A 14,576-nucleotide genomic window follows, 5' to 3' on the forward strand; every position below is an offset into this window, starting at 1 on the left:
CCAATTCAATCATGGTCCACATGTGACCCAAATGACATATAATAATAAATATTGAGACCCGTCACATGCAACCTTTCCACACGCCGCGCAAGTGTTCAGTTTTTGTTCATGTGGGCCTTCCTTCCTTGCCTTGCATTGCATGGTTTATCACTTGATCTGATCTAATTATCATCGCCTTGGGGTTATTGGGTCTCTTTCTTTGAACCATATAGTATAGAGATATTCAATAGTTTAATTGATGGAAAAATTTAAGGTGGTGACTTGTGATCTTTATTTATTATTCAATATTTTTTTAAATCAATGTAATAAGTTTATTTAGCTTCTCGATAGGATCTCAGTATTTCCACAAGTTTTTAGATTTTTCAGATCCATTATAAAATTAAGTTTTAGTTCAGAATTTAATTATACTTGTCTTTTTTCAAGTATATATTCTACAATAATGGAACACAAGTTTTCCCACAAACTTAACTGACGTGTGTTTGAAAACTGAGTTACACATTGCTATTTATTCAATGTTAAATGCATGGCTACTTTATTTTATTGAAGCTCTATAACTTGAGACAGCTAATCTCATTTATCTGTGTAATTATTTGTTAAAAAGGGTATAGTATAGTAATCTTTTTGTTCCCCTTTTAATTTTTTATTTTACATTGTACAAGGTTTTTTTCCCATCATCATTCTATGTCCTTTGGTTATGACCCCTGAACTGAAGTCCAATCAAAACTGATTCAACATTGGCCCTCTCTGGAAAGAGGTGGTACTTATTACCATTAAAAGTTAAATCTTCTTTTAGGAATGCAATCACATTATGTGATCTAGAGTACTCTGAAGTAACTTTGCAATTTGCTCTAGTTCTATGCTTTTGAGGGGATATTTGGATTGTTTATGATTGAATTTTTCTTCTTAGGAGTTTCCTTAAGTACCACAAGCAGACAAAGGACGTCGTTACTGTAGAAAAGTGAAGTAGAAATTAATGCAGAGGAAAAAAAAGAAAGAGTATTTCTCATCTTCTGATATTTTCTCACTCCAAAATCCACATGCACATGTCCCTGCTATTCCCTTACTCATGATTTGCTGCAAATTATTTTTAAGACTCTTTCTTTTTGTCCCATTGTGAGCATTCTTACTCCTGGTCTTTTCGGTGAGATATCCAGGAATGCTTATTCCCCAATTGCTTCTTTACAGGCCTTACTGTGCATAGCTTCTGTGTGTCTTTGGGGCTGTGGCTAAGTAGTAATTTTTACTTTCATGGGTGAATTTCTTGTGGATGCAACAGTGTTTGAAGATAAGAAGGTAAACCCCATTTTTCATTAAGGTTCTTTCATATTAGAAATTGATTTCTTTTTTCATTACAATTATTATTTGTTCCTTGCAAATCTGTCTTACTCTATGGTTGTTGGACTTGGATTGGATCACACCCCAATTTGTGACTGTTAAAATCCTGTGCTCTTTTTGGTGTTGTTTGTGAGTTGTCCTTGTGTTGGTTGTCTTCAATTATGAATACAAGTTTTTTGTTTTTTTTCCCATGATGTTGAAGCAGATGGGAGAGGGTGGTGCTGCTTCCAATCCTGCTTTGCAAGTGTCGGTTTCTTTTGGTAGATTTGAGAACGATTCCTTGTCTTGGGAGAGATGGTCCTCTTTCTCTCCAAACAAGTACTTGGAAGAGGTTGAGAAGTGTGCCACACCTGGATCAGTGGCACAGAAGAAAGCCTACTTTGAAGCACATTACAAGAAGGTTGCCGCCCGGAAAGCCGAATTGCTGGCTCAGGAGAAGCAAAGGGAGCAAGATTCTTTCGGATCACAAGATCATAGTGGAATAGATCTAAGTGGTAACACTGGTGCAGAACATGATGTATCCAACAACACTCAAGGTTCCAATGAAGGGGTTGAGCAAGAAGCCAGTTCTGTTTGTGAGATCCATAGGACTCATGTTAATGAATCTGTGGAGGAAGTTGCAGTTTCAAGAGATTACCAAAGTTCGTCAGTTGAGGTCGAGAACAAGGATTACCAAAGTTCATCGTTTGAGGTGGAGATCAAGGAACTGGAAAGTAGATCACATAGTTCCTACCAGATAGGTGAAGCTGAAGATGTATGCAAGAAACAAGAGGAAAGTCCGAACATTGAAGCTGAAGATGTGAAGGAAATTTCACATGTTGTGTACAAGGAGACAGGAAAGGCTTTAGAAGTTGAAGTAAAAGATGTGAAATTGGATCATCCAAAGGAATCTAAGGTTTGGTTTTAGTTCATACATCCATCAAATTCATGTTCTTTCTTAAAGGTTGGCTATTTGGTTACCCTGGTTTTTAACTTCTCATCATCTATTTTGGACAGGTTAAGTCTGTCAGTAAGGGTAGCAATGCAGCCAAGACTAAGAAAAAATCAATGCTACTTACTTCTAAGGCATCCCCAATTTCAGCACCAAGTTCAAAGCCTGCATTAACAACTCCTACCAAAACAGTGTCACCTGCTTCTTCAACTATAAAGAGAATTAGTTCTCCATCTTTGTCTAGGAGGCAAATTATTTCTAGCGGGGAGAGCAGAAAATTTGCTAACAAACCTTTGCACATGTCTTTGAGCTTGGCTCCAAGTAATCCTGATCCAGCTCGTCAAAGTACCATGAGGAGATCTTTAATTATGGAGAGAATGGGGGATAAGGACATAGTCAAACGAGCATTTAAGACATTCCATAACAGTTTCAACCAACCAAAAACTTCTGTTGAAGACAAATCTTTGACAAAGAAGCAGGTAATTGGAAAATCTTCATGGACAACTGTTCATTGTTGACAAATGTTTTTTTAATACAGTATAAATGGTTATACTTAAACTGTACAAAATCAGATTAATTAAAAAATGTTTTCCTCTTAATTTCCTGGGCAGGTTCCTTCAAGGGGGACTGTGCCAAAGGTTCCAACATCTACAACTTTGAGGAAAGAAAATGGACGGTAAATTTTTTAATCTGCACTGATAATGTGTTTTCATTACACAAGTTTCATTTCCTTTATGTAGTTTTCATAGTCCTTTTCTCTTTATGTCTTTCATTGTATTAAGATTACCAATTTACCATCTGATGAGATCATGTTTTTGTTGGTAGCTTTCTTTGGGAGAATTCTAACCAAGGAAACTATAGATAAACGTAGAATAGAGGAGGAAATGTAGGAAGTTATTGTTATAAAAAGTGATTCAAATATACTTTATAACTTGCGATTTTTTCTAACAGCATCTCTTGTAATTTTAATTGAAATTTCTCCTTAAGTTGAAATTTTCTGTATATGACCCTCTAGAAGTTATTTTTGAATAGGCCAACTAAGGTTGAGAATGTGGATAAAAGTGGAAATGCTCTACGAACTACTTTGGGCCCAAAACCTGACATTAGAGCAGAGAAAGGGAAAGAGGTTGGACTGACTCTTGATGTTTGCCTATTGCATTTTAGTGCCTGTAATACAAAGAATATTCATTAGACTATTAGAGTTTAACTGACTAAATTATGCTTTCTCACCTTTTGTTTCTTAATCAGTCTTCAAGAAAAATTGAAGAAAAATCTAACGCAAAAGGGGTGGAAAGAACGCGTCTTCAATTAAAATTGACGGTAAAGGTACTCTTCCATATTCCAAAATGTTTCTCTAGAAATGACTAGCATTTTCTACATTCCATCCTGATCCTGCCTATGGCTTCACTCAAGTGTGTCAGCATATATTTAGTGTATTAGAGATTATTGTTTAAAAATAGCATGTATAATGATATTAAGAAAAATGTCAGCAACACACTCTTTTGAACACATTCTCTATTATTAACTGAAATTTATTGAACATTACAAAAAAATATGGGTCTCACTTCTTATTTAATAAACTTCACTCATGAATTTATAATTTTTAATAAAATTTAACCAATAATAAAGAATGTGTTAAACAATGTGTAGCACTGATGGTACTAATATGTAGAATGGGAAATATTGGGTTATTAGATGGACATTGCTATTTTCATCTATATAATAAGCATAAATGGCTTTTCTGAACACTGTATGGCTCAACACAGGAGGAAAAAGAGGCAGAGATGAAAAGGCTAAAGCATAATGCCAAAGGCACACCCTCACCAGCTTTTTACCGTGGTCAAAAAGTAGTAAAAAGTCGTTCAGAAAAGGTACATGCTATGCATTTCATCTGATATATGTACCCTACATAAATTGTACTAGTTAATGTTTGCTTGCTGACTCTTTCTTACCTTCTCTTTCACTCTGTGGTAACAGCTGACTATTTCTTTTCTTTATATTTAATGCTATAAAGCAATATGAAAAACAACTATTATAGATCGCATTCTGTTTCTAGAGACACATGTGCAATGACTAAAATAATAAAACTTAACTTTTAATTGAAGCTAAAACTCGTGTTCCTCAACTTATAACTGGAGTCTGGTGATTGACAAACCTGTTTTTTGCTAGTTGTTTTGTTTTGCTGTAAGAATAAACCTGTTTTCTGCTAAATGAGCATAGTGGTTGGTGGGTCATACTAGAGATAACAATAAAAGTTCTTGTTTATATGATACATTCTAACAACATTTATAGGATTACGGTGCCATTAAGAATGTATGTTATCAATGTTTGCTGGTATATCTTGTCAGTAATTAACCTCTACTATTTCTCATCGAGCCATATAAATAATGTCCTTAGGTTTCCTAAATTCAACACACACAAACTCTAGCTGTTGAAGTTGGCTTCTGTTTTTTTTTTCCTTACAGACATTCATTAACTTTCCAGATTATATTCCCTTTTATTTTTTAGGATCAGATTATATTCCATTAGATGAGCTCTGAGGCATGATTTGTATATTACTTTAGAATTTTTTTGCAATGATGATATATAGTGCACCTTACTTTTAGAATATTGAGAGCTCTATAAATACCACTAATGTGCTATATCAATTATTTATACACATCAATATGTACCAAGGGGTGGGGTAACGCAAAAGATGTGATTAAAGGAAAGCCTATTCCATTAACTGTTATTGTGTCATTTCTACTCATGCAGGGTGATGCTAAAACTTAAAACCCTTGGTGGCCTCACAAGTGATAAAGGTAAAGAGAGAAGAAGGAGAAAAGAGGATAAACACCAGTCTGTTAGGTAGATCTGAATGCTCAGAGGAAATGTTTATGGAAACAGTTCAACCTTCAACGCTATGATATTCTTGTTCAGTAAGCAACAGCGGAGCAATCTTCTAGTCAAATATAGGATCTTATAAACATTGTGAGGAGTAGAAGGAAGGAGAGTGCATCATTGGTTGATGATAATTTTCTTCCTCGCACCCCCCTTTAGGCAATATGTTGGTTAGAAAATAATAATGTATAATGTATGTGATGTAAAATGTGCATATATCTCTTGTAATTGGTTGCATTATTTTTCTTCTCTACCTGTCCTATGGGTGATTGATATGGTTTTTAACGTGTTGTAGACCATGTATGATGTATCTCTAAGAGTTCAACTCACCCATCTCTCCATTCACATGCAAAGATGCAAGACTTTGTTACATTGGGAAACATGATTGAAGAATTTTCAGAATCAAAGAACAAGACTAATTAAGTGGGTTACACAATGCAGATTAATTTCAGTATCAAGTTTGACATATGTTCTCTGCAATATACACTAACGGAAAAACTCTTATGCTAGCATATTGAGTATTTGAACAATTGTACAGATAGGCATAGGCTCTCCTTTTTCCTTTTGTTTTTCTTAATGTCCTTGCTTTTTTACCCCTATATTTTGTAGTTGAATATAAAGGAAAAAGAAACTGTTAATGTAGTTGTCTAATAATACTTTTGCATGCACCCAAAATGCATGTATAAGAAGGAGGGTACAGTTGTCACTGAAAAGTTAAAATCACACAACCTTTATAACAAAGAGGAAACTTGCTAAAAGAAACTTGCAGAAATAATTGTCAGTAGGAAGTTAATTTATGAATGTTTTCTGATGCAAACTGAGAGCTATGCATCTAAGATAGTAATGTCAAATTTGTCGTGTATTTTGCAGAAGCAAATCTGATTCATTGTCTTGATGAGTTGAGTTAAAAGAAAATCATTGATGTCATGAGTTCCTGTGGTCCATCCTTTCAACTCTGTTCTATTAGTTCAATGCATTAGATCTAATTAAAAGAACATCCTTTCATTGAACTTGCAAATACAGTAGAAAATGAAAAGAAACGGAACATGTTATGGACTTTTCTGGCTGATGACAGAAGAATCTAAGATCTATATATACACGAGATTTGAAAATGCTCAAGAACAATATTTCTCTGTACATGTGACACGTACATTTTAGAGGTTAAAATTTGAAAAAATGTTAGCGTTTCAAGAATGGTTTTAGCTTCTGAATTTGCCAGACACAAGCTGACCCATATCAATGCAAAAGCACACACTGCTTTCACAGTATTTCTAAACCTCCAATGGTTGGCACTTAACAGCACAAGGTCCTCTCTTATGAGCCACCACAAATTGGGACCTATGTCATTCATATCTTGAATGGAACAAAGCAAGTAATGTTTTCATTTTGAACTCTGACTTTTAGCACTTCAGCTCCAATATGCAAATGGTCCAATAGAAAAAAGTTGAATGAGTTAGGCCAATCCTTGACTTCGATGATCTGCTATGTTAAATCTCCAAAGTCCATTGTGCTGGAACCTCTGCAGACTATTACAAAGATGTCTTTGTCTTTCTCTTCTGCATGTTACGAGCAATCTCAATGCATGCTTGATCAACCATTCCCAGAAAATCCTTAACTATGACAAATAGATAAAGAGGGTTTTCTGCACTCTCTTTTGAAGATCCTCCTTGATAATAATCTGTTGTTCTTTTGACAAGCTGCATTACCCTTGTTTGCTCCTCCCTCACTAATCTAAGTTCCTCCTCAGCATTTTCAAGAAAATTGTTCATTTCTCTCACAAAGTTGCCTCCTTTGTCATTTCCACACTGGGAAACAAGTTCTCTAATCTCAACAATCCTAGCTGAGAGTGATGAGATTGAACCAACAAAACTTTTGTAATCTGTAACCGCAGCTTTCCTTAAGTTGGAAAACTCGGAACTGATCCCTCCTACAACTGGCAATCCTAGTGTTATGTATTCCCTTTGCCTTTGTTCATTTGAAACAGCAGAGTTTTGAGAGTCCACACTGCTGTTGCTGTTCCTACTGCTACTACGGCTCAAACTGTGATTGCGGTTAAGAACAGCGCGTTTTCCTTCCGCACGAACTACTTCTTCAACCACAAAGCGAAGCAATGTGGTTTTTCCATCAGTACTCTTGACATCAGAGAGCTTTCTGAGAGAAACCAAGTTGAAAGCTTGAGCATTGCCCCTTTGAGTGCCTGCATTCATGCGATTTCCGGCCTTAAGCACTGCTTCAAGAAGCTTCACAAACATTCCTTGGTTTCGAAGCTCCTTGCACCCCAGTGCAAGTGTCTGCAGAAACTCCTTGATTTCTACAATCTCAGAATCATAATTCAACCTGAATAACAAAGCATTCAAGCGCTTAAATGCCGAAGGAACTGCTCTGAGGATGTGATGTAGGAAAGATTCAGCTGCAGCAAGTTTTGAAGGGTTTCCTTCATATGCAACTATAAGTGTTTGCTCTTCTTCTGTTGGGGCTACTCTACCAAGCTTTTCGATGGTGTCTGCATTAAGGCCTTGACCATCAATGAGTGCTTCAATAATTTCTTTGCGCGAGACCGCCAGAGACTTCAAAACAATAGCAATGTTTTGTGATTTTCTGGGGTCAAGAATGAAGGTATTCACTGATGGAGCCAAAGCATCCCTGCTAGGACTCATTGAATTATTTACTTTTGGGGTACTGTCATTTCGGTTGGCAGCCACTAACCCGAAAAGAGCTTCCATAAGATCATCATCAACCCTGATGTTTAAGAAGTCATCAGCTAATGCTAAAATGTAGGAATCAAAATTTAGATATTTAGAAAATCTAGTGTATTAGAATTACCTGAAAGAACCTCGGTCCATTTTGTCCCATACCATAGAGTGATCAAGGTTGGTAGTCACCTTATCCCAATGTAATGGCTTCAGTTTTACCTCAGGTGAAGTGTTGCCTTCTTTACTTGTGGTACTTGGTGTTCTTTCAATAGGGGTAGGTGGTGGTTTTGATGATGACTTCAAACCATGTGCCTTTGGTGGAGGAGGAGGTGGTGCTGGACTCTTTCTAGGAGGAATTGGTGGAGGAGGTGGTGGAGGCGTTGAGCTCTTTTTAACTGGGATTGGTGGAGGAGGAGGCAGAGGCAGTGCTGAGCTTTTTATACCCGGGATTGGTGGTGGAGGAGGAGGTGGTGCTGGTGCTTGATTATTTCTATCAGGTATTGTTGGAGGCGGAATTGGTGGTGCAGGACTTGACGTGTTTGGAATTGATGAGAAAAAAGTGTTGAGTGGTTTTGGTGATGAAGGGGTAAAGGGTGGAGAAGATAGTTGAGTAGAAGAGCCTCCAATTGATGAAGGAACACTGGGAGGAGGAGCAGGAGGTGGAATTCTCATGATTGTATATGACTGTTCTGGAAGAAATATATTCATGTGAGATGCTGAAGATCTGTCTCTAAGCAGAAGAGTTTCTTGAATGGACTCAGATCTTTTCCCATTGTTCCCCTCATGATCATCTTCTATTTTGTCTTCGGTGCTATCCAAAACCTCCCTTTGGAAATCCTTGTCAGGTAATTTCTTACCTTCGAGTTTTCTCCAGTAAACCACATCCAAACCATCATCATCAACAATTAGTCCCTTGACGTTCCCTTCCATTCTCTTGAACACGTCTACCTGAGGCACAACGCGCCTATCCACAGCGGAAGCAGTGTTGTTTTTGGCCTCCTTTCTCTTCCTTGCTCTGAAGCACCTTTGAACCAAGAAGAAAATCAAACCAGAAACAACTAGAGTACCTGCTGCTGTTGCAGCCACCGCTGTTCCGATCTTACTGCTTGATGAAGAGGTTTTTGATGCAGCCACTGGTCTTGGTGATGGTGGTGATGCTTGTGGCTTTGGTTGTGCCTCAGGAGGTTGGATTAGGAGGGGTGGTTTGGGTGTTTGAATTGGATAAAATGTTTCAATGTTCTGAGGAGTATTGGTCTGGCAATAGCATGTTGGTATTGGAAAACCTTGTAAAACAAAAAGGATCACAAGAAGAAGAAGCATCATGTTCAAATACATGAATGCTGAGGAACAAAGATTACAACTACAATGATTTTTCCGATACAAGAAATGTTATTGTAATTTTTCTGTCTGATGTTCATTGCAAGTTTTGTCCTTTGTCTTGTGCTATTGGTTTTGCTCGCTGAATATTTCAATAGAAGTAAGCAGTAAAAAATATTATTAGCCTTCCCAGGTGTATTCAATTTTCTCATGGCAATAGCCAACATGACCCTCTTGAATTAAATAAATTGTGCAGGTTTTTAGGGGATGGTTTTGTCATTTGGCACTTTCATTAAAGATTTGGTCACCCTTGGAAATGTGGAAACTGCTATATAAAGTCAAACATGCTTATTAAGGTACAGGTTTGAAGTGGTACAATCATGATTCAAAGGTTTTTTCAAATGGCATAAATTTGTCGTACATTAATATCGAAAATTTGACTTAGCTTTTATGTACAAATGTGATTAGGAAATACTACTTCTTAAAATGTGAGTTGATATACTATTGATTTTAAAGGCTTAAAATAAGAAGAAACGAAATGGATACCAATTCCATTGTAAAACTTTTAGCAAAGGAATGGTTGACTCAAGAGGCTCACCGATCTTGTTTGACTTAATGGTCTTTCTAAGGCCAACCCCATACTGAATATTCTGTATTCACTATTCAGTATTGAAGTGGCCTAAAAATATGGTGAAGTGGTTGGACAATGCAAATATGATGGCATCCCTTATGGACCTAGCTTCTTTCTCTACTCCCTCACTCCTTTCCTGTTTATAATATTCAGATTCTTAATTATCATGATGAATGAAAATAGTTAATTTAGTCAATAATAATAAATATATCTTAAATTTATATATATATTTTTAAATTATTATTGTTATTAATATTTTTTTTTTCTCTTCTAGTTATTTGTTAATACATTTTTTCTTTTATTTTAATCATGAATATTTCTAGTCTAAAAATAATTAATATATGGAATGTTATAGATTGAGTCTTAAAAAAAATCATTTATATTATAAATAGGAATAAAGTGAGTATTTTTTTAAAAATAGTATGTGTATTTTTTGTTAATATTAATAAAATGAATGGTCAAATATATTTAATGAAATTATGATTGAAAAATGAAATATATTAAATATCATAGCTAATTGAAGTAATTTGTTAAATATTTTGTTAATTTTTTACTATTAAACATATTTTATAAAGCAATTATTTTAAAAATAATAAAGTTTTTAATGTATATATATGTTCGTTTAAAATACATATATAGCATCTATTAAATTTTATAAATATATTAGCAATGCTCCATCATGCATTGTTCAATTGATTATGAATGAAAAATCGTAATTATATTTCTGTCAAAAAAAATATATATTACGTTTATTAAGTATCATAACCAATACTCTATTACAAGTAAAATTGACTTCTTAATATATACAATTAAATACTATATTTACTAATATGTAGTAAATTATTAAGTATAAAAATAATAAATACATCACTATATATGTTTATAAATTTATATAAAAAATATTTTTTAATGTATATATGTTAAGGGTTAATAAATTTTATACTAATTACATTTTATTTAATTTTAATAAATATATTATTTAATAAATGTCATAATTAGTATGTATCGTAATTAATATATTCTAAAAAAATTAATAGTATAATAAAATCAAATATTATATATTTATTAAATATTATATGCAATAAAATTATTAATGATAAAATTTAAGATATAAATCATATTATATATATATATATATATATATATATATATATATATATATGTTAGATTTCAAATTTTTTATTTCAAAATATGTTTTATCAAATAATTTTCCAAACAATAAAAATAGTAAAAAGGTAATGTATTAAAACATATATTACATTTATTATATTTAATAAATATCACATTTAATATATTATTGATAAAATTGAATATCCAATAACATTAAATTGTGTATTTATTGAATATATATGTAGTAAAGTCATTGAGTATATAAAAAAATAAAAATTTATTAAAACATACATTACATTTGTTAAATTTAATAATAAATAGTTTATTAGGAATGTATTTTTAGTGTAAAAAATTATATAGTTAACTAATAAACATATTTGGAATTACTATATTTTTTTCTACATTTATAATCTTTTTAATATTATATTAATATATTTGGAATTTTTATTTTGGAATTATGTTTTATAAGCTAATTTTTTAAACCATAATATAAATAAAAATAAATAATATTTTTGTATAATATATATATATATATATATATATATATATATATATGTATGTATGTATGAAAACTGTATGTTGAATAAACATATACTATAGTTATTACATTCTAAAAAATGTGTTATGTCTAAAAAATTGATTTTTTTTCGCCAACTTTTTTGTGTGGTTGGGTTGAAGTGATGGTGGACTTTAGGGAAGGTTCCAGTTTGAAGGGGCTACTTTTCGGGTTCTGGGGTTTGAGATTTTGGGGTTAATTTTGTGGTGTTCGAGATGCAAGCCAATACTGAGTTCGAGGAAGGAGAGACTTTCTTCTGTTATAAGGATGATGATGACGACGACAACATTGACCTTGATTCTCTCTCTTACATTGTAAGGGTTTACTTCAAATCATAAACAAGTTCAATGTTTTTCTGGTTTGGTTTCTCTACTCTGATTTTGCACGCAAATAGGACAAACAAGTGAAAATCATTTAGTCCCACAATGATGCTATCATGTCACTAAGCATGAATTTTCAATTCATCAATGTGTTTTGTTCCTGGGGGAATATAGGGAATTGAGCAGTTGCTGAAATTTTTATGATTAAACAAACTTATGTTTCGGTGTTGGAAAAGAAATTCAGCACTATAATCGTAAAGATTTTGAAAAATAATGTATTGGTAACTGACAAACAAAGGTAATCAATCCTAGAAAACTGCTAATGCATACAATGAATCATTTACAGTTTGTTCTGGGAGAAGAATATTACCTGCCAATTGAATGATATAAATAGTGATAACTGTTGAATTCTTGTTGCTGGGCTTCATGGTGCCTGTCGTGATGTTGTTTCATTCCTAGTTTTTTTTTTAGCTAATGCAATTTTTGCTTTAATCAATGTCCTCTTGATTAAATTTCATCTTCAAAACAATAGGACTAATAATTTGCTTCCTGTTCTATTCAAGGATGAGAGGATTCAGCATGCTCAGGGTCATTTTCGAAAGGAATTTGAAGGAGGTGTTTCTGCTGGCCGTTTGGGTAAGTGACATGCAGAGGACATTTTTTGAAAGACAAATAATTTGTCACATAGTTTATGTGACACTAAAATTATCAATAATACATTTCACTAACGGTGTTACTTTTAAATTTAATAACAAATATTATTTTATAAAATTTATGCAAAGATAGAGATTATATTTTACATTAGATAGGGACTAATTTGTAAGAGAGGTCAAAAGTTAGGAACTAAAATGTCTATTTACTCTTATATTTATTAAGTATGACAAAGAGGAGAGGGGTATATACTTATTCCATAAATTTTATTTAGACCACAAATTGGAGCTTTGACTAAGTCAAATTGCCTATTAGATTGTCTATGCAATTAACTTGGTCTGGTCTAGTGTGACAAAATTTAACCTTAGTGGTTCTATGGTTAAATCAATGACTTAGTTCGATTAAACAAATGAACTAGTTTTGTTGAACCAAAGTCAATAATATTTTTTGAAAAATGCAAAATTTAATGAAAAAATATAGTACACTCAAAGATTAAACTAATGACCTAAAATTGATTTAGTGGATCAACTTATCACCAAACTATCATGATTAATTGTTAAACTTATGATACAGTTAATACATCTACTTATATTTTTGGTTGCTTATATTGATTTTTGTGATTCAACTACTGACCCACTACAAGTGATTCATTCATTGTTGTAAAATCTAACTATGGATAATAAGATATATTTGTGTCATGTGATTTTTATTCTTCTTCACACTATAATTATGACTATTGCCAATATCACCGCTACCGCCTCAGTCACCTTCACCACCATTGGTGTTGTTGCTCTCATCACTATTATTATCATTTTCGTCACAGTTGTGATTCTTATTATTATTATTGTCACCATCATTATCGTGGTTTCCAAAGCTTGCAAGTTTGATGTATCTTAGTCCAAGTATGGACCCAACAATAAGTGACACCTAAAATAATTTTTAAAAGGTTTTTTATATTTTAAATGAGATATATATATTAGGTCTTTTTGTCAAAATATGTGATCTTTTTTCAACATGTATGACCTTTTTTCCTTATAAAAATTAATGAATATATTTTTTTTAGATAAATCTAAAGTTTAAACTTTAGTTCCTTTAAGACGAGATACTCAATATAAACCTCTTGAGTGACTTAAAATTTCTCATAAGTGAATATGTTAAAGAATATGTTGCATATAAACAAGTAAAAAGAATTCCTATATATGAAATAATATTTGCATTTTATTCTACCTTTATGATTCCCAATTAATATTAGAAGACTCGTCATAATTTTTCATTTTCATTCAGATCATGAATTTTAGCAACTTTGTATAATTTGACTTGAGAATGGAGAAGGACAATTTTTGATTATTTTTATTCTAGATGATGACCTCCAAACCACCGAAAAGAGAAAAAGGAAATTAATATAGGTTTTCCTCAACTAATATTTTAGTTTTGCATCTTGATTTGATTAGTTTACAATTACAACGAGATTTTTATTTTTATACAAATTGAGTTGCAGGGTGAAAGTGTCCTACAATTACAAATAATGTATCAGGCAATTTTTTTTAAAAGGTAATTTTATTCTAGAATCTAGATGATGACCCCAAAAGGCCAAAACTACCTAAAACGAAAATAATGCATAAGGCTTTAAATTTCCCTCAACAATCAACGTACCACTTTTCTAGTTTTGTCTTAATTAGTTTACAAAGAATCGTTTACTTTTTAGTTTTTACACATTGAGCCTTAGGGTGAAAGTGCGACACAATTTCAATTATGTGTTCGATATATAATTATGAATGAACTTCAATCTGATTTACACAAGTTAAAATTCAGACGAGGTCACAGAATGGAGACTGGAAACCCAAATTAATGGTGGTGAAAAAAGAAAAACTTCCCTCACTAATATCTATGGCCATAGATTAATTCCAGTTTTCAACCAAAAAATAAATAAATTATCGAGTTTGTTAAATATGGGGGAAAGTGTCTTTGAATTTTATGAATACAGTATGTATATAGTACTATAACTTTGGGAGGCGACCTAAAAGTTTGGACAAATCAATAGGGAAGTTTAGTTATGATGCCTGCCTAACTAAATATCTTTTAGTCAGAAAATGGGTTTGGTACTTTAACAACTCTTAAAGGAGACTTATCGTTCAATTTGCTAGTTTTTAGT

The 14,576-nt window shown here is 32.8% G+C and overlaps 2 protein-coding genes across 8 annotated transcripts; one reads left to right on the plus strand and one right to left on the minus strand.

Annotated features, from left to right (window-relative positions):
• Positions 1 to 613: 613 nt before the first annotated feature.
• Positions 614 to 5,577, plus strand: LOC114379646 (protein WVD2-like 7). 7 transcript variants are annotated; one of them, XM_028338352.1, is made up of 10 exons: positions 614 to 754; positions 908 to 996; positions 1,186 to 1,293; positions 1,538 to 2,230; positions 2,332 to 2,745; positions 2,878 to 2,942; positions 3,299 to 3,392; positions 3,515 to 3,592; positions 4,033 to 4,137; positions 5,021 to 5,577. In XM_028338352.1, exons 3-10 carry the CDS (start codon positions 1,249 to 1,251, stop codon positions 5,036 to 5,038), a joined length of 1,512 nt encoding a protein of 503 aa, XP_028194153.1. In that variant the 5' UTR covers positions 614 to 754; positions 908 to 996; positions 1,186 to 1,248; the 3' UTR covers positions 5,039 to 5,577. The 7 variants fall into 7 exon arrangements, with proteins under 7 accessions (XP_028194153.1, XP_028194145.1, XP_028194171.1 ...); XM_028338344.1 differs by having other exon boundaries at positions 614 to 996; XM_028338370.1 differs by having other exon boundaries at positions 619 to 996; positions 1,541 to 2,230.
• Positions 5,578 to 6,122: 545 nt separating this feature from the next.
• On the minus strand, positions 6,123 to 9,336 carry LOC114379636 (formin-like protein 8). Its single transcript, XM_028338326.1, has 2 exons — positions 7,970 to 9,336; positions 6,123 to 7,885 (listed from the first exon to the last, which is right to left on the minus strand). The coding sequence occupies exons 1-2, from the start codon at positions 9,172 to 9,174 to the stop codon at positions 6,676 to 6,678; spliced, it is 2,415 nt and encodes an 804-aa protein (XP_028194127.1). The 5' UTR covers positions 9,175 to 9,336; the 3' UTR covers positions 6,123 to 6,675.
• Between the last annotated feature and the right edge of the window lie 5,240 nt (positions 9,337 to 14,576).

Source organism: Glycine soja, chromosome 2 (assembly GCF_004193775.1).
Source record: "Glycine soja cultivar W05 chromosome 2, ASM419377v2, whole genome shotgun sequence".
Taxonomy (NCBI): domain Eukaryota; kingdom Viridiplantae; phylum Streptophyta; class Magnoliopsida; order Fabales; family Fabaceae; genus Glycine; species Glycine soja.

Excerpts from the sequence above, each read along its gene's own strand:
- LOC114379646 (XM_028338344.1), top strand. The coding sequence starts at position 1,249 with ATGGGTGAATTTCTTGTGGATGCAACAGTGTTTGAAGATAAGAAG. Across the intron at positions 3,393-3,514 it reads GAGCAGAGAAAGGGAAAGAG|TCTTCAAGAAAAATTGAAGA; the intron begins GTTGGACTGACT and ends TTTCTTAATCAG. Across the intron at positions 3,593-4,032 it reads AATTAAAATTGACGGTAAAG|GAGGAAAAAGAGGCAGAGAT; the intron begins GTACTCTTCCAT and ends GGCTCAACACAG.
- LOC114379636 (XM_028338326.1), bottom strand. The coding sequence starts at position 9,174 with ATGTATTTGAACATGATGCTTCTTCTTCTTGTGATCCTTTTTGTTTTA. Across the intron at positions 7,886-7,969 it reads ATGGACCGAGGTTCTTTCAG|GGTTGATGATGATCTTATGG; the intron begins GTAATTCTAATA and ends CTTAAACATCAG.